The 21,104-nt window shown below is 38.6% G+C and overlaps 1 protein-coding gene and 1 pseudogene across 1 annotated transcript; one reads left to right on the top strand and one right to left on the bottom strand.

Moving 5' to 3' along the window:
• Nucleotides 1-18,041: 18,041 nt before the first annotated feature.
• On the bottom strand, nt 18,042-19,173 carry LOC146719766 (large subunit ribosomal RNA; annotated as a pseudogene).
• A 124-nt stretch (nt 19,174-19,297) lies between these two features.
• Nucleotides 19,298-20,746, top strand: LOC114934804 (uncharacterized). Its single transcript, XM_029307522.2, has one exon. It carries the CDS (start codon nt 19,298-19,300, stop codon nt 20,744-20,746), a length of 1,449 nt encoding a protein of 482 aa, XP_029163355.2.
• Nucleotides 20,747-21,104: the final 358 nt, after the last annotated feature.

Genomic DNA, 21,104 nt, shown 5'->3' with positions numbered 1-21,104 from the left:
TTATTATATAATCCAATTATAATAATTATTTCTTAATAATTTATTGCATTATATAATGGTTATTTATTATTTAATTATATAATTGTATAATAAAATTTAAACGTTTAAATTTTATTAAAATAAAATAAAATGAACAAATAAAATTAATAAAAATATAAATATAAATAAAATTAATAATCAATAATTAATAATCAATCTTTAATCGTAAAAATATTAAATTATACATTTCAAGAATTATATTAAAAATTTTTAGAACTAAAATTTTTAGAACTAATTACGAACTTAAAGAATATGTAATGTATGAATAAATAATAATCATGGAGATGTAAATATTTGATTACATCGAAATTTTTTTTTCTTGAGTCTGTAAGAAAATAATATATTTTTACATTATATATATTATTATTATTATATTATATTGTTATATATTATTATATTATATTATATATGTATATTATTACATTATATACATTATTATATATTTTATCATAACAATATATGTAATATCCCAGCAAACACAAAGTAATAATTATATAATATTAAGTTATAATTTTATAATAATATAACAATATTATATAAGCATGTTATATCATGGATAGAGGAAAGGGGGTGGGAGGCGATTAAAAAGAGGTTACCGAAAGGATATAGATGGGAGAAGCAAGCAACAAAGAAGAGAAAGAAGAAAGGAAGACCGATGGGGGAATGATCATGGGGGTAAGGGAGGAGAGGGGAAAGATAAAAGTATCAGGAATGGGAGAAAAGGCGGAGGGAATAATGATGGCGGATTTAGAAGTAGGAAGAGAGAAGTGGAGGGTAATAGGCGTATACATCAACGGGGACATGGAAAGGAAATTGGAGGAAATGAAGGAATGGATGGAAGAGAAAGAAGAAAATAAATGGACGATTGTGGGAGGAGATTTTAACGCAAGGACAGGTAGAAAGGGGGGGGTGATAGGAGGGGAGGAGGAAGAAGAAAGAAGATCAAAGGACAAGAAAGTTAATGAGGAAGGGAAGAAGTTGATAAAGGAGTTGGAAGAGGTGGGATGGGGAATTTTTAACGGAGGGATAAGAGGGGATAGGAAGGGGGAGTACACATATACAGGAGGAAGAGGGGAATCGGTAATAGATTACGTGGTGGGAGAGGATAGAGTAAAGAAAAGGATAAAGAGAATGGAGGTGGGAGATAACATAGAATCGGACCATCACCCATTGATTGTAACGCTAGAAAGAAGAGGAAGGGCTGAAAAGGGAAAAAGGGGGGAGGGAAAAGGAATAAGAAAAAGAGGGAGATGGACAAAGAGGGGAGGAGAAAGAATAAGAGAGGAAATAGAGTGGGGAGAGGGGTGGAAGGAGGGGATTGAAGAGGAGCTAGAGGAAAAAATAGGAAGAATAGAAGAGGAATTGAGAAAAGGAGAAAAAGAGAGTGGAGAAGGGAAAAGGAAAGGGTGGTGGGACGAGGAATGTGAGGAGAAGAGGAAAGAAGTGAGGAAAAAGTTAAGGGAATGGAGGAAAAAAGGAGGAGGAGGAGAAGGATATAGAAAAGTAAGGGCGGAATATAAGCTAATGTGTAAAGAGAAAAGGGAGGAGGAGAGGCTAAGATGGTACAAGGAGGCGATAGAGGCAAGAACGGAAGGAGAGGTATGGAAGATTATTAACAGGGAAAGGAAAAAGAGAGAAGGGGTGAATGAGGAGATAAAGGCGGAGGAATGGAAGGAATACTTTATGGATTTATTGGGAGGGATAGAGGTAAAAGTGGTAAGAGGAGGAAAAGAAAAAAGGGAGAGGGATGAGGAGCAGGAGATAAGCAGGGAGGAAGTGAAGAGGATGCTGGGAAAACTGAAGAAAGGAAAAGCAGCGGGGGAGGATGGGGTACCAAGTGAGGTATGGAAATATGGAGGGGAGAGGGTAGAAGAGTGGGTGGTATGGGAAATGTGCAACAGAGTATGGAGAGGAGAAGGATGGCCGGAGAGGTGGAAAGAAGGGATAATAGTGCCACTGTTGAAAAAGGGAACGGGGAATAAAGTGGAAAACTATAGAGGAGTAACATTGATGCCAACGCTATACAAGATGTACGTGGGGATTTTAACTGAAAGGTTAAAGGAAGAAATGGAGGGGAAGAATATGATACCGGAGAGTCAGACAGGTTTTAGGAAGGGAATGGGGGGGATGGATAGTATCTATGTGTTGAACTATCTGGTGAATAAGAGGGTAAACAAGAAGGGGGGAAAGGTAGTCGCGGCATTTATGGACCTGAAGGCGGCGTTTGATTCGGTAGATAGGGAGGTGTTAATGGAGGCAATGAAGAGGAGGGGAGTGAGGGAGGGATTAAGGAGTAGGATAGAAGAGGTGTACAGGGAAACGAGGAGTAAGGTAAGAGTGGGGAAGGAGGAGGGAGGAAATTTTTGGACGGCAAGGGGGGTGAGGCAAGGTTGCCCAATGAGTCCGCACTTATTCAGTTTGCTGATAGCGGATATAGAGGAAGTGCTAAGAAAAGGAGGTTGGGGGGGGGGGTGAAACTGGGAGGGGAAAAGGTGCATTGTTTGGCGTACGCAGATGATATGGTACTGTTGGCGGAGGATGAAGAAGGGATGATACATATGTTGGGGAAAATGGAAAGTTATATGGACAAGAAAAGGTTAGAGGTGAATGTGGATAAGACAAAGGTAATGAGGTTTAAAAAGGGAGGAGGAAGAATGAAGAGAGTGGAGTGGAGATGGAAAGGAAAAAGGTTAGAGGAAGTGAAAGAATTCACATATTTAGGGTATAAGCTACAGAGGAACGGGAGGCAGGAGGCGCAGGTAAAGAACAGAGTTAGGAAAGCAAGAGCGGTGATAAGACAGGTGTGGGGAATGGGAAAGAGAAGGTTTGCAGGAGACTGGATGAAAAGAGTATGGCTAATGGAAAGGTTGGTGGGGACGGTGTTGGAATATGGGGCGGAAATATGGGGATGGAAGGAGAGGAGAGAGGTGGAGGCAATGCAGGAGCGATGGATTAGGTGGACGTTAGGAGTAGACTGGTGCACGCCGGGGTATATGGTAAGAGAGGAGATAGGAAAAGACAAATTTAGGATAAGGGCAGGAAGGAGGGCGGTAGGGTATGAGAGGAAGTTGGAGGAAGAGAGGGGAGGAAGTTTAGCGAGGAAATGTTTTGAGGATATGAAAGAGAGGATAAGGGGAGGAAAGGAAAGAACGATGTGGGAGGAAGAGAGGGGGAAATTCTGGGAAGAAAGAGGAATAGAGAGGAAAGAGATGGAGGAAAAAAGGGGAAGAGGAGAGGAAGTATATGAGGGGTGGGAACAGAAAGACAGGGAAAGGCAGAAGGAGGAAAGGTGGGAGAGGATAAGAGAGTCGAGATATAATAGATGGTATGGGGAATGGAAGGAGGAGGGTTTACCGGAATACCTGAGAAAGGGATGGGGGGAAAGTAGATGGAGAAGGATAATCAGGTTCAGAATGAACAATGAGATGAGGGGGGCGAGATACTGGGAAGAAGAGGGGAAAAGAAGGTGTAGGTTATGCGGGATAGAAAATGAAACATGGGAGCATGTGATAGGAGAATGTGGGGGAGAAGGGGGGAAGGGAAACTGGTGGGAAAGAATGAAGGAAATACTGCAGGAAGGAGGAGAAGGGGAAGGATGGATGAGAGAAATAGAGAAAAAGAGGGAAGAGGGGAGAACGGAAGAAAGGAGGGAGGGAGGGGAAAAGGAAGAAGGAAGGATGAGGAGGAGAATGAGTGAGGTATGAATGAGGTGGTGGAGAATGTATGGGGAATCGGAAGCCGAAGCGAACCGATAGGTAGGGACGGCTCTTTCTCTCTCTAAAGTAGTAGATAAGTAGGTTAAGGTAGAATTAAGTTATTTGTAAATTAGATGTAAGAGTAGAGTTAAGAGTAGATATAAGTAACATTGTAAGAGGTTGTAAGGTTGGGGAACGCTCCTTCAAAAGCGCCTTCAATCCCTTAGGGGACGAATAAAGAATTGAATTGAATTGAATTATAAGCATGTTATATAACACTTATATTCTTGTATTCTTATATTCTTCTTCTATATAAGTGTTATATAATACTTATATTCTTGAATGGAAAATTATAATTTAATATTATACAATTGTTATTTTGTATTTGCTGGGATATTACATATAATGTTGTATTTATAACAAAATATAATATATATAATGTTATTTAAAATTATTATAAAATTATAATGAGATTATAATACATTATATTATATTATATATATAATATTATATATTATTATATTTTATTATTATATTGAAATTTCATTTACTTGTGATAGTAAATAACATTCGTTTCTTCAAATGAAAAATGAGATTCAAAATAAGAAATTTAGAAATAGATTAGGATTTGGAATTAGAAAAATAAGCAGAATAAGAAAAGTCTAAAAAAGTAAGTTATATACATTTAAAACGTCTAAATATATGTATATACTATATATATATACCCACTAAACAGTTGTTATTTAGAGTAATAAGTAATGTAATAGTTGTTACGTTAATAGTTTATATATGAAATATGCTTCTTATATAAATTATTTTCAGTAAACACAAAATAACAGTAATATAACATTAATGATGTAATTTCCTACTCAACAATCTAACTGCAATGTAACATGCTTTGTACATAACAGTTATATTGTTGAATAGGAAATTGTACCATTAATGTTATGTTACTGTTACTTTGTGTTTACTGGGTTCTTACATAAATATATATTTTTACATAAATATGATGTTACAATGTTATTTATTTTATTTTTTGTTTGCCGTTACGCGGCGAAACCAGACTTAATATTTCGTATTCAAATTTTCCCCATGAAATGCATATAAGGAATGAATACTAATATAAGATTCAAAGTATATATTTTCTTTGTTAATTTAATTTCTGACCTATAATCCTAACAAAGGATTCAAAGAATGAAATAAATTAAATAACATTAATATAACAGTGTTTACTGGGTATATATTATAGATAAATATGTAGTGGCGGATCCAGAAATTTGTTAAGGAGGTTTTGATTCGCCGCAAATAAAATTTTTTTTCAGATTAAATATGAATTTTTTTTTTATATCTAAACGTGTCTTAAATTAAAAAATATGATTGGAATAAAAATTGTGATTAAGCATTTCGCAAATATTAAATATAACATTTCTTTATAAATACTTTTGAAAAAGGAAACTCTAAGTGGACGGGCCCCCATGGTCTCCATTATGGATCTGCCAGTGTAGATATATATATATACATATATATATATTTTTGATTTTATATTATTTTTATCATTATATTTTATTATTATTATATTAGGAGACGCGGTAGTGTCTCCGGCCATGTTCAAACCCTAAGAGACCTTAAAAGACACTACAAGTCTCCTTATCCTGCACCATCAAAGTCCATTTTTTGGGGGTGTAGAACTACTAAAATATAAAAAATTTTGAATTGCACGTAATATAACCTAAAAAGCGGCATCGCCACGAGTAATTTGAGTCAAGAAAAAATAAAATCGGTCAAGCCGTTCTGGAGATACAAGCGGTCAAAAAGTGACGTTTTTCATGAAAAATGAAGTAACGTCGTCTTCTTCTTCTTCTTCTTCTTCTTCTTCTTCTTCTTCTTCTTCTTCTTCTCTGTCCGCGTCCGCTGACGTCATCAGGATTATATATATATATATATAAATCTCTTCTCACCTTTTACTCACACCTCCCTCAACTTCCACCCACCCCTTTCCCTCCCACATCCCGCCCCCCGCCCCCACCCCCGCACCCACTCCCACCCCTTTTTCGCCTCTTTCACCCTCTTTCATCTTCTCTCACTCTCTTTCGTCCTCTCTCACCCTCTTTCACCCTCTTTCGTCCTCTTTCACCCTCTTTCGTCCTCTTTCACCCTCTTTCGCCCTCTTTCATCCTCTTTCGTCCTCTTTCGCCCTCTTTCACCCTCTTTCGTTCTCTTTCACCATCTTTCGCCTCTTTCACCCTCTTTCGTCCTCTCTCACCCTCTTTCATTCCCTCTCACCCTCTTTCACCCTCTTTCATTCCCTCTCATCCCCTTTCGTCCTCTTTCACTCTCTTTCGTCCTCTTTCACCCTCTTTCGTCCTCTTTCACCCTCTTTCGCCCTCTCTCACCCTCTTTCGTCCTCTTTCACTCTCTTTCATTCTCTCTCATCCTCTTTCACCCTCTTTCGTCCTCTTTCACCCTCTTTCGTCCTCTTTCGTCCTCTTTCGCCCTCTTTCACCCAATTTCGTCCTCTTTCACCCTCTTTCGCCTATCTCGTCTTCTCTTACCCTCATTCGTCCTCTCTCACCCTATCTCCAAAAAATCATAAAAATGAAAAGGTCAAGCCATGTTCAAAAGAAGGTCTTCAAAAATTTAAACTTAGTCTGTACAATGAAAAATATTACTCGTAATTCCAGAGTTCCAATTTGGTAATATCGAATAATGTATTTGTTTCAAGTAATGGCAGTAGAGTTAAATACATACCTACGTATATGCAGTTTTTGCTGTTAAATGTACTTGAACGAAAAAAATAATTAAATAATTTAAATATAGCACATTTTAAATCAAGAAACTTATACTATAATCGAACTCTGTTTAGAAAGAATGTTTGTTTCAATCACAATCACAATACCATTTTCTATTATTTCTCTTATTATTATCAATAATGTTATTCACCAAATAATTATAGTATGAATAATGTTTTGCGATTTATTTAACAATTCATAATATGTTAGGGTTATAAAGTTTTATCTATAGGGTTTTTATTTAAATAAAATGAAGAATGTATATATATGTATATTTATTTATGTATATAATGTATCATATTATATATTATTATATACTATTCGGCGTTTCGCCGTCCCCGTCCTCGTCCGCCCCTCCTCGGCCTGTTGCCCCAATAATAATGGGGCGAGGACAGTTTAAGGAGGAAGCGCATAAAGCGCTCCTCCTGGACGCGAACTCCGGCGCGTCTTCCTCTGTAAACTGTAATTAAAAAAGAAATTATTTTAGTAATTAGATAATATGGTATATTTAGGTATATCTAGGTATGGTATAAAATAATAAATGTATAATATGTTATAATAAAATGTTATAATAATATAAGGTTAATATTTATATAAAATATATAAATATTTTATTAATTAAAATATATTTAATAACTATTATAAATTTATTATAAATTATTTATTTAATTAATAATTGTTGCGGAATGCACTGATTAAATTAATTTTGTTCGGGAATAGAGGGAAGAAGGGGTTGATTGTTAACAGCTGAGAATATGGTTAAAAAAAGATTTATTCGATCTTTCACAAAAAAAACTAAAGTTGTCGATCTTTCACAAAAAAAACTAAAGTTTCGAGTTCGAATTAAACACACTTGGCGAACGGTGGACAAAAATTTTAACGAGAACGGACGGACATCTTGTGCTTGATCGTAATTGCTGCGCGCGTACTCGACGGAAATCTTCTCGCGATAATTTTTACAAAGATCGCAGCAATCAAGAGCCGAACGCGGATGCGCGATGCACCGTTCGCGAAATCGAGGTCTCTGAGAGTCTCCGGAACACTGTAATATCGGAGCACGTGGTGATACATGCGGTCGTAATTGCAGCCGAGCTATGCATGTATTTCACAAATAAAACTGAAATAATGGAAAATATCGCTTGCCCAATATTCTACAAATTTTTGCCGATGACCGGCGGAAAAGAATCACTTTCGTGACTCGAAGGATTATGTGAACCACGCGTGATACGAATCTCCAATAACGAGGCAAATGTGTTAATACACTGAGAGCCGGAACAAGAAGAAGGAACGGGAAACGAGGAAGGATATTAGCGACTCAGATAGGCATGATCGGGGGTGCGCGACAGATCCTAATCGATACACCGCGCACTTGAGTTGGCGAAAAAGGACCGCGAATGCGAATTGCAAAGAGGTGTGAGAAGGATCGGCTACGCGCTATGCCTCGGTCGCGTGGAAATTCGTGATTCGCTAATGCGACGATTTATGGTTCTCAATATATTTGATCGCGCGACATTTAAACTTTTCGCGGAGACTCTCAATTATTTTCAACGGTTCCGGAACAATAATTAATTTTAATAAGGAAAACAATTAGATATTTAAAGACAAGGCTCGTGTGATATTATAAAATTAAGATTTAGAAAGACAGGGCCAACTATAACGAGCATATTAAATTAGTGAGAGATGTAATGTCTACACATAATTGATTTATTTCTTAGTAGATACAATGATAATAAAAATAACGAACACAGAAATCCCACTAAAAGTATCTAATCTTTTACAAATGGGTAGTAATTTCAATCTTCCCATCTCCAACAAAAAAACTGCCATACATGAATTTATCAAAGATTTGGAAGCTAATGGAAAAAGAAATAATTTACAAAACCTCAGAACTATTAGGAATATTGCAATCCCCCAATTTAATCATTATCTACATAATTTTCACAAAAAGAATTTAATAAACGAAAAAATTACTGATATGTACAATACCACAGTAAAATTTTGCAGAGAAAACAACAATATAATATTTACGCGATCTGACAAGGGTAATGTGACAGTTGCAATGGAGAGGGATTTTTACAATAATAAAGTGACTGAACTTCTTGCAGATGTTAACACTTACTGCGTGGTCAATAAGAATCCAATCTTAAAAATTGAAAGAGAACTCAATTACACTATCAAAAATTTGCTAACAAAAGGATATATTTCAAAAAAAGAATATTATTTTATGCACTCTAGTGATTCCATACTACCGAAAGCTTACGGTCTCCCTAAAATTCACAAACAGAACATTCCTTTTAGAAAAATTAAACAAATCATATATAGTAGGCCAACTGAACGAGCAAATAAATAAGGTGTAAAAATTTTTTTTATTAATAGTTAAATAATTAAATTAACATTCCGTTACAGAATCGATATAAAATTCTTAACATAGAGATATTTGATTTATATAGAACTTTAAACTCACTTAATAAAAAACGGTCAAGGCAATTCCAAATTCTCCAAAATCTTTTACCATCTTATATCTGGCAGGAGATTTTAAATCACCATTGCAACTCCTTTTCTTTGTTCAACCAAAAATTATATCTCATACACAAGAAAAAATTCCTATGGCTACGTAAATCGCATGAAACAGAGTACATTAAAAATATTGATCCTATCGAATTGAAAACAATATCATCGACAAATATTGTTGATAACACTGTTTCTGCCAACAGTTTTCGTTGTGCTACACATAACCCTCTACAACAAACTAACCAGAAATGGTTTATTAATTTAACTGATAAAAAAATTCCCCCCAATGTAACCAATCTATTACAATTGGGAGGTGAATTTAGTCTCCCAGTTAACTTAAATAAAAAAGTAGCTATACACGAATTCATCAAAGATATAGAAAGCAATTCTAATGGGATCAGAAATCTTACTTCGATTCGTAATGCTGCCATTCCACAATTTTCATTATTTTTAAACAATAACGACAAAAAAACGGACATACAAGAAAAATTATTTCACATGCATAAAGACACAATTAAATTCTGCAATCAAAATCCTAATATTTTATTTACTAGAGCAGATAAAGGCAGCATTACAGTCGCACTAGAAAAAGAATTTTATATAAAAAAAGTTGAGAGTCTCCTAGAAGACGATTCTACGTATACCATAGTTAAAAACAATCCATCAACAAAAATAGAAAAAGAACTCAATATTTGTTTAAAAAAATGGTTGAAAAAAGATTTCATCAACAAAAAAGAATATTATTATTTATTTTCAAGCGACTCTCTTCTTCCTAAAGCCTATGGGCTCCCCAAGATCCACAAGGAAAATATTCCTTTTAGATTAATAGTTTCCTCAATAAATACTTCTCTAAATAAATATTGATGGTTTACCTATATATAAGTCTTCCACAAAGAGTTTATGGCCAATATTATGTGCAGATAATATTATAAACAATGTATATGTCATTGCCTTATATTATGGTGAAGGAAAACCAAAAAATGCAAATGAGTTTTTAAAAATGTTTGTAGGTGATGCTATTGCTTTTATAAATAATGGGATTGATTATGAGGGACAGATCATAAAAGTCGAAATTAAAGCAATAATTTGTGACGCTCCTGCTAAATCATTTATTTTAAATGTAAAAGGACACACTGGATATAATAGTTGCACTAAATGCATTATTGAAGGTGATAATATAGAAGGACATATATGTTTTCCATACACATCTAATATGATGTTACGTAATGATAAAGAATTTTTTACTGGATCTTATAATCTTGATTATCAAACTGGTGACACAATTTTAAAAAATATACCAAATCTAGGCTTAGTTACAAATGTGCCACTAGATTATATGCACCTGGTATGTTTGGGTGTTATGCGTAAACTTATTATGTTATGGCTTTCAGGACCACTTAAGATAAGATTATCAAATTCAGACAAAGAACAAATTTCTAAGAAACTAATAAAGTTACGCAATTATATTCCTTCTGATTTTGCTCGAAAACCAAGATCATTAAAGTATATCAAACATTGGAAAGCCACAGAATATCGGCAATTTTTATTATATACAGGTCCTATTATATTGAAAGGAATACTACAAGAAAATGTATATTTAAATTTTCTAACATTACATGTAGCAATCACAATTCTTGCACATCCTACTTTAACATATCAAACTTCTATTATAGAATATGCAGAAAATTTATTAAAACATTTTGTAAAATCATTTCAAGTTATCTACGGTTCTAAATATATTTCACATAATATTCATAATTTATTACATCTTGCTGCAGACGTAAAACAATTTGGTGCTCTGGATAAATTTAGTGCATTTAAATTTGAGAATTATATGTCTACGTTAAAGAAATTAATTCGTAAAACTAACCAACCATTACAGCAATTAACAAGAAGATTTGCAGAAATTGAGACAATACATAATAATGAAACATTCAAAATATATTCAAATTCATACGATATGGAAAAATGTTTTACACGCTCTCATTGTGATGGTCCTATTACGAAAGATTTCATTTCTGTACAACAATATAAAATTTTTTGCAATAATCAATATTATATTAACTGTGATGATCCAAAAAATAATTGCATTTTTTTTGAAAATGGACAAATAATGTCAATTTTAAATTTCATTAAATCTAATGACAATAAAATGTATGCTATTGGCAAAGTACTTGTGTTAGTGGAAGATTTATATACACAGCCTATTTCGTCATTAACTTTAAATATTGGTATCATGTCTGAATATTCTCATCTTCAGACATGAGAGTTTGATAAAATTAGAGCAAAAATGTTGAAAATGCCTTATAAAAAAAATTATATTATATTTCCGATGTTACACACAACTGAATAATACATGTTTAATATTAATTTGCATTTGTAATTAAATAATTAAACGTAATTATAATACTCTAATATAAATTGCAAATATTATTATTATTATTATTATTATTATTATTATCGTCACATTTTTATCATATTATTTACATCATAGATTATTTATAATTTCAATGCTGATCAATTTTTATTTACAGTTATTATGGCGTATAATATTGTGGAGTTCGAAGATGGTTTACAAATTGTTCCTTCTGAATGGTTAACTGAAAATAATAAGGAATGTAAATGGCCATCATATACAAGTCAAATTAAGATAAATAAAGCAATTATGAAAAGAATATTTCCTTCTGATGATTGGCAATTATATAAAATAATCCGTATTTTTGGTAGCAGCGGTTAGTAATATAAAAAATGTATTTTATTTTTTTATCAAAAATTATATAAATTAAAATTATAATATATATGTATTAAAAGTATATATTAAAATTTAAATTTTAAGTGATATTTGATTATAAAATATATAAAAACAAAAATCTAATTTTTAATATTCAAAAATTTTATACGTTTTAGATACATATGATAAAGCTATAGACAAACTTAAATTAGCTGAAATATCCGATATAGATGGTGATGATGGAAATAACCTCAAAAAATCGAGATATCAACGAGCAAAAAAAAATACAGGTTCATCTCCTGATAATTCTGATACAAGCGACACAAGCATCAATAAATTAAAAACTCGCAATGATTTAGAGTTAGATAATTTTCCTAATACACCAAAAGCTTTAACAATAAATAAGAGCAAAATCTGTGAAATAAAGACACCATTAATACAAGGTGATAAGAAAATGAATCGAGTAAAAAAAATTTCAAGTTCTTCTGATAATTCAGATAGAACTGACACAAGCAATGATTTAGATGAAGCTTCTAATATATCAAACGATTTAAATAAAAATGACTTATGAAATAAAAAAACCACTGATAAAAAATTATAAGAAAATAACTAAGCCTCCGATACAAATAAGTAATGAAAAAATAATTAATATTCAGTCTAAAAAGTCTGCAGTTACATATAGTAAATCTATAAGTTCACAAGAACATCGAACAGCAAATAAAGATGACCTTGTTCCACAAAATTCAGATACAATATCTACATTCGATACTTGTAATGCTGAGATTGAAGAAGGTAAAAATATATCTGTTATTAATTTTAAATTTTTGTAAAAGCTTACCTATATATATATATATATATATAAAATTAAAGTTTTAACTTTCTTTTTTTATTTATATCACTGTAAACATATATTTTAAAATGGTATATAATTCGTAATATTTATATAATCTGACAATGAGTAGATATACAATAATATGTGTCAATTATTTTTGCAGATTTTCATAATTTAATTATCAGGAAACTAAATGCAGTATTGTTAAATCTTACAACAATTGATGAACGTTTAATAAAGTTGGATAATCACATAAGAAAAAATGAGGAAACGGATTTAAAAAAAAATGAACATTATGATTTCGATTTGCCAGCAGATACCGTAGAACAATTACAGAGAATTGATAATCAATTAAAAAACAAATGTGTTGCTGCAGAAATGGTATATACAAAATATTATCATTTTATACTTACGATTAGAAACATTTTATTGAAATGTCTTATAAAAAGCAATATTTTGGACATATTTATTTATTTATATAATGTTAAATAATTTTAAAGAAGTTAAAAGAAAAGTAATGTTAACTTTTTTTATAAGAGAAAAAAAAAACAAATGTTTATTATTTTGATATTTTTAGATCATAAACTAATATTAATTAAATTATTTTATATTTTTAGACAAGACAATTGAGCTTTTTAGGAGGTAAGGATCATCATGATGTGATTTCGTACATGATGAAACATATTTTAACAAATAAATTAGCAATGGAATATAGTTGGGCTGGTGCAAAATTGAAAAATGCCTTTAAAAATCTTCGCATTACTATATGTATCATAAGTAAGTATATAAATATTTAATCACAGAAATGTTTTTATTGACATATTTTTGACACTTTATATATAGCATTCTATGCATGGTTATATTGGATGATGCTATTAGAACTCTAATATCATTATTCAATAATATGTAATCATAGGAATATAAAATAATTTTGAATAGTATATATACATATATACATATATATATATATAAAATTAAGTCGCTTTAAATTTTTATATAATCTATAACCACACATATCTGTTTAAACTTGTTGTTAGATGCTGCGCGAACTTCAAGAACCAATTTAACAAATAAGGAAGTTGAGGATATAATTGCAAGATGGCTAATTTTAGCCAAGCAGAGATTTGACCGAGATTTGTAAGTTATATATAATATACCTCAATTTAACTATTTTATCATCTTATCTCAAACTTTTTATTTTTATAAGAAACTGATTTTAAAGAGGGTGAACACATGCACTATCTGTTCATTATTGCGTGTATTAGTTTTTTTAAATTAAATACAACATTTAAGAACTTATTGTTATTTTTGTATAGAATATTTATTGCAGAATTGACTTATTGCACCTATGTATAACAATCACATATTTCTTTTTAGGAAAAAGGAAGAACAAAAAAAGAGATGAGAAAATGAGGAGATCTAAACGAGAAAAGGACAGGTTATTAAATATAATAATTTTAATATATAATAAATAAAATATTTGAACGTTTATTATTACGTTTATTGCACAGTTTATTATTATTACGTTTATTTATAGATTTTATAGAGTTTATTTTTGCATATGTACTTTTTTTATTTTGAATGTATTAATTTCATACACAGTAATTATATATATATTTTATTATTTAAATGGTTACAGTATTAAATACATATGCATAGTTGTAAGTGCAATAAAGTAATTATTAAATATTATTTTTTAAATATAGTATAAAACGAGAAAAGTTATAATAATATATACAGTTGAATATTAAAGTAATTTAAAGTTCTAAGTATTTTAGTACTTTTATGCGTAGCTGTAGCATAAAAAATTAACAATCACTATGTTTATTTTATTAATGCCTATATATTAAAAAGTTATGCACATTTAAGTTTTCTAACAATTGTATCAATTTTTTTTCATAATTCTGATAAAGTGATAACTAGAATTTAAAAAAAATTACTTTAAAAATGATTTATTATAAGTATTAATTATATATGTTAGTGATATAGTTATTAAATATGATTAAATGATGTGATTTAACGTGAATGTGTATTAAATGATAGTTATACACCCACACACACGTACATATATAATAATATGGCTTATATTTTTTGGAACGTATATATGTATTATTTAAAAAATAAAAATGTAATTAAATAAATTACATTTATAATCTTTGAGACAAGCATATGATTACTGGCAGGATCAACCAGGGAGCTTCGTGTTCGGTTACTCGCAAGGGAGTAACTCGCGAGCGAGCCCGAAGACTCGTCGCTAGCTCTTTTTCGCGCGCGCGCGCGTTCGATGCCGAAACACCGACGCGCGCGCGACACGCTCGTACGTGCCATTTTATTTGCCGCCGGTCTTGCTCAGCCGGTCGGCGACACTCTGCTGTGTTTAACGCTATTATGTAAAGCGTACGAGAGAACGACGGAGGCGAGAGTAAACCCCCGACGCCGCCGCCACTCCTCTTCTTCCTCCTCCTCTCCGTTCAAAAATCCACAAGATCAAAATACTCGTGTTCTTATTCTCCCAAATGTTATGATGCGCGGTCTCGAGAGACCGCGCGATTCACCCTGACGCTAGATCGACGATGGCGATGCTTAGACGTCGAGGACTGTTCTGTCTGGTTCGTACGCGTTTAACCGCACACGACCAGCAATAAGATTTCGCTACGGCGTACAAAGCGAGCGGGAAGAAGCAACTCTTCCCGCAAACTCGTATCCGTGGAGTAGATGCTCGGTAAGCGCGACGATTCCGCTGCTGCGTACAAAACGAGAGGGAACCGCGCTGCCAACACACTAGAGGCGTGCGCGCCACATAAGAGCCATTCGGTTTTGCGACACCGACTCGTGGCAATGCTGTGCTCGTAATAAATAAGTGTGCGTTAATTTTGCGCGCGTTCGGCGACGAACGAGAAGAGCCGCACCGTAATCCCCGGCGAAGAGGAATACGAGACGACGCGAGAGTCGAACGTACGTTCTCGCGAGACACGCAACCTCCAAGCATGAGAAGACTTGGCGGCGGCGCGTTCTGCGACGATCGTATATTATTTTATATATTCGTGGTTTCCAAATCAAACATTTTATATAAATGTTCTCTCCGTGTCAGAGTCGCGACTCGACAAAATCCGTTCTCGACCCGTTCGGGCGATTCTTCGTTTGTCAACGTCGAGAGCGCGACACGTACAATATTAATCTTTCCTACCCTCTTATAGTACCCAACCGACCGGCCAAGCGGTCGGCGACGGTACGGAGAGCGGTCGAAACACGCCGGAGTGGCGAGAGACTCGAGAAAGTACGTTTACGACTCGTCCTGACTCGCTCGACTCGTTCGACGCGCCGAGCGCGACGTATCTCTTATAGTACCCAACCGGCCGGCCAGGCGGTCGGCGACGCACGGTCCTACGCACGGCCGTATGCGAGCGCGAGCGCCGAAAGGCGCGTTCAATCGAGACATAGTCGCGGAGAGCGAACGATCGAAAAGTCCTATTGTACGATAAAATATTATCACGATAGCCGTATGGCAAATGTCAAACAACGATAATTAGCATTAATTAAGAAGGAAACAAACGAAATGCCGGGACAATAAGGTATAAGCACCGACGGTACCTCCGGGCCGGGCGGCACCTCCGTGTCGGGCGGCACCTCCGGGCCGGGCGACACTCCGGGAACCACGGCCGACCGGCGACACCTCCGGGCCGGGCGACACCTCCGGGAACCACGGCCGACCGGCGGCACCTCCGGGCCGGGCGGCACCTCCGGGCCGGGCGACACCTCCGGAAACCACGGCCGACCGGCGGCACCTCCGGGCCGGGCGACACCTCCGGGCCGGGCGACACCTCCGGGAACCACGGCCGACCGGCGGCACCTCCGGGCCGGGCGACACCTCCGGGAACCACGGCCGACCGGCGACACCTCCGGGACGGGCGGCACCTCCGGACGACCGAATGATCTCTCGAAGTCAGACGACCGCCGGCGGTACCTCCGGAACACTTAACGACGATTTACGGCGCCGCAACGAGGAGAGCTACGTAAAAACGTTTCGGACGAAAGTTACTTACTATTCGGCGCTCGCTCGACATGAGGGCGCTGTCCGATTACTAACTCGAAACGTATCTCTCAAACCCACGTGTCGGAGACATATATTTCGAATTATTACGGATGATACGCAACACGCAAGCTGCGGTGACCGCGATTACGGTACGGAACACTCGCCCGATGCGAAATCACGCGCGCGGCAACCGAGACGGCTCGTTACGGGCGTGATTATACGTGCGGCACCACATAACGGCCGGCGTCAACTTGGGGACGGACGGCACCTCCGGGACGGGCGACACCTCCGGACGACCGAATGATTTCACCAAGTCCGTCGCCCGCCGGCGGTCCCTCCGGGGCACTTGACGGCGAGTAGCGCCGCTACGAGGAGATAATGCTACGATACGGAAATACGTTTCGGACAAAGGTTTCGTACATTTCGACGCTCCGCACGACCGCGCAACACGATTATTACGATATCTGCTAATTTCCGGCTACCACTCGTCGGATGCACAATCTTCGAGATTCTACGACCGATACGTGGACGAATGCAGGCAGGATGCCGATAAGCAAAGCCGGAGTGTTTGCACGAATAAACTTTCCGATGCGTCCTCATTTAATTAATCTCATTTAGCTCGCTCGTTAGCGGTACAAGCGAGAACTCGGGAACAGGCGCAAGTTCGCTCGCGGCGCGTTGCTCTCGCCGGCAAGCGAGAAATTTTTCCAGGCCCGATAGCGGCGTGTTGCCTTGGTTAGCGGGCGACACCTTCGGCCGCAACCGTTGCCCGTACCAAAGTCCGATCGCGGCGTGTTGCTTTTGTAAGCGGGCGACACCTCCGGCGGCACGCGCCGCCCGTGCCCCAACTCCGATCGCGGCGTGTTGCTTTCGTTGGCGGGCGACACCTCCGGCGGCACGCGCCGCTTGTACCCCAAGTCCGATCGCGGCGTGTTGCATTCGTTGGCAGGCGACACCTCCGGCGGCACGCGCCGCCCGTACCCCAAGTCCGATCGCGGCGTGTTGCTTTTGTTGGCGGGCGACACCTCCGGCCGCACAAGCCGCTTTTTTCAAGTTCGCTCGCGGCGTGTTGCTTTCGCCGGACGAGCGACAAATTCTTCCAAGTTCGCTCGCGGCGTGTTGCTTTCGCCGGGCGAGCGAGAAATTCTTCCAAGTCCGTTCGCGGCGTGTTGCTTTCGCCGGCGAGCGAGAAATTCTTCCAAGTCCGTTTGCGGCGTGTTGCTTTCGCCGGCGAGCGAGAAATTTTTCCAAGTCCGTTCGCGGCGTGTTGCTTTCGCCGGCGAGCAAGAAATTTTTCCAAGTCCGTTCGCGTCGTGTTGCTTTCGCCGGCGAGCGAGAAATTTTTCCAAGTCCGTTCGCGGCGTGTTGCTTTCGCCGTCGAACGTGTGGAGTCTCGTCTAACCGACAAGACGAATCCCCAAGCCGAGGGCTGAGTCTCAACAGATCGCAGCGTGGTAACTGCTCTACCGAGTACAACATCCCGCCAGGTACCTAAGTCGTCTACAGACGATTCCGAGTCTCGACATCGAACTTGCGAAACCCATGATCGACCGTTAGACGCCGTGCCATCGTAGCGGTGAGATCCCGGCGACGGGCGATGGCGCCGTACGGCAAACCGGGCTCGTGCGACGACCGGCCCGAGGACCGGCCGCCTAGTAGTGTCACATTGTTTTGACACATTGCGCCTTTTGACTCACGAGACTCCTAGAGATATCATTGCCACCTTCGACTGGAGAGGATACGGCTTTAGAGGCGTTCAGGCATAATCCCACGGATGGTTGCTTCGCACCACCGGCCGCTCGACCGAGTGCGTGAACCAAATGTCCGAACCTGCGGTTCCTCTCGTACTGAGCAGGATTACTATCGCAATGACTAGTCATCAGTAGGGTAAAACTAACCTGTCTCACAACGGTCTAAACCCCTCACGTTCCCTGTTGGCGGGTGAACAATCCGACGCTTGGCGAGTTCTGCTTCGCAATGATAGGAAGAGCCGACATCGAAGGATCAAAAAAGCGACGTCGCTATGAACGCTTGGCCGCCACAAGCCAATTATCCCTGTGGTAACTTTTCTGACACCTCTTGCTGAAAACTCTTCAAGCCAAAAGGATCGATAGGCCGTGCTTTCGCAGTCTCTATGCGTACTGAGATCAAGCCAGCTTTTGCCCTCTTGCACTACGCGAGGTTTCTGTCCTCGCTGAGCTGGCCTTAGGACACCTGCGTTATTTTTTGACAGATGTACCGCCACAGTCAAACTCCCCGCCTGGCAGTGTCCTCGAATCGGATCACGCGGGAGTATTAAAGGCGATCGGCCGAGGCCTCACGCCACTCTGACACGCTTGGCTCTAGAACACAGTGACCGCCGGGGCGCGAAGCCCTCGGGGCACGCGCTCCGCCTAACCGAGTAAGTAAGGAAACGATGAAAGTAGTGGTATTTCACCGGCGATGTTGCCATCTCCCACTTATGCTACACCTCTCATGTCTCCTTACAGTGCCAGACTAGAGTCAAGCTCAACAGGGTCTTGAAGAAATGGCCCGCCTCGCGACCTTGGAGACTCTCGATTCGCCGCGTTGAAGAGTCTCGAACGGCTCGAACGTCGTTTTCGAACCGACCCATCGTTAGCAACGGAATACACCGCATTCCTTACCGAGTACGCAAACCTAGGTCATATGACTAAGATAAATCCTACCGAATTTCCCGCCCAAGCTCCCGCGTACTACATTCCACACCGTGCCGTGATCCGTGAACATAGCAATACAACCCGACTTCGTGTTGTGTTTAACGCGTCGTGCAACACCGCCACCGGCAAATCATTAAATAGCGCTCTTCATGTAGGAGCAAAATTGCAAACCGATCTAGTAGCGGTCGTCCTCCAATGGCGACAATCTCGATTTGCACTATCAGCGGACATCGCCAAAATGTATAGGCAGATTTTAGTACACCCTCTCGATACGAAGTATCAATGCCTCTTATGGCGATCGTCTCCGACGGCTCAGGTCGACGAATACCGACTTCTTACCGTCACTTACGGCACCGCCGCTGCCCCATTCTTGGCCTTGCAAGTCTTACGGCAATTAGCCGAGGACGAAGGCTCACAGTTTCCGCTCGCGGTACCGGTTCTATTACAGCAAACGTACGTCGACGACTGTACTTTCGGCGCCGACAACCTTGAAACTGCCAAACAAACACGAGATCAGTTAATTTCGTTGCTATCTCAAGGCTGTTTTCGTTTGCGTAAGTGGGCGAGCAATTGCCCTACGCTCCTTGAAGATCTCGATCCTTCCGACCATGGACTCGCAACCAACAAAGATTTGCACGATCACGATTCCATTAAAATTCTCGGAGTTACCTGGAAACCGGAACACGATATCTTCACCTTTCAAGTTTCGAATTTAATAACAGTCGCGAAAACTAAGCGCGAAATATTATCAGTCATTGCGCAACTCTTCGACCCACTCGGGTGGGTAGCTCCCGTTATCGTAACCGCGAAAATTTTCCTGCAGCATCTCTGGTTGACGAAGTCTGATTGGGATGACGAGCTTCCCGCCGAGATGTTGCGCGAATGGGAAACATTTCAATTGACGTTGCCTCTCCTTGAGCAGTTAACTATTCCGCGCTGGACGCAGTATCATCCGAACAACAGAATTGAATTACACGGATTCGCAGACGCCTCCACGCGAGCGTATGCGGCAGCGCTTTACCTCCGTGTCATTTCGGGCGACGGTTGCATTACCAATACTCTGATCCTCGCTAAGTCTAAAGTCGCGCCGCTCAAAACCATTAACGTCCCGCGTTTGGAGCTTTGCGCTGCGCTCCTACTAGCACAACTCATAGATTTCGCTCGTTCTGCTCTTCACCTTCCCGATATCGATTATTGGTGTTGGAGCGATTCCATGGTCGTCCTCGCTTGGATACGTCAAAGTCCCTCGCGGTGGAAGACGTTTGTCGCGAATAGAGTCTCAAAAATGCAACAGCTTCTTCCCAATGGAAAATGGAATCACGTGCCCACGCACGACAACCCCGCAGATTGCGCATCTCGCGGTACCGACCCTGCCTCTCTTATTAATCACCAACTTAGGTGGCACGGCCCACCATGGTTATCACATTCGTCCGATTAATGGCCAGTCATATCCGACATCCCGGCCACGCATAGTGAATTACGCGATTCAAAAGCTTGCGCGACATGCTCGGTAAACCATTGGGAGCTTGAATCCCGATTTTCCTCGTGGCCAAAATTACTGCGCGTCACCGCGTATATCCTTTGTTCCGTTCGCAACGCTCGTACCCAGACGAAAACACAATGCGATGCCTCTCACTCGCACCCGCATGCTCTCCGGTCCGATAAGCTGGTCGCCGCTCATAATTTTTGGATTCGACGGATTCAACTCAATCTATTTGCTGACGACATAGCTCGCCTAAAACAACTACGTTGCGTCTCAAAAACTAGTCCATTAGCTTCGCTTTCTCCTTACATAG

Source organism: Nylanderia fulva, unplaced genomic scaffold (genome assembly GCF_048542155.1).
Source record: "Nylanderia fulva isolate GAGA-0341 unplaced genomic scaffold, ASM4854215v1 Scaffold872, whole genome shotgun sequence".
In the NCBI taxonomy this organism is placed as follows: domain Eukaryota; kingdom Metazoa; phylum Arthropoda; class Insecta; order Hymenoptera; family Formicidae; genus Nylanderia; species Nylanderia fulva.
Note: the sequence above shows the minus strand (reverse complement) of the source record. Positions and strands in the feature narration are given on the sequence as shown.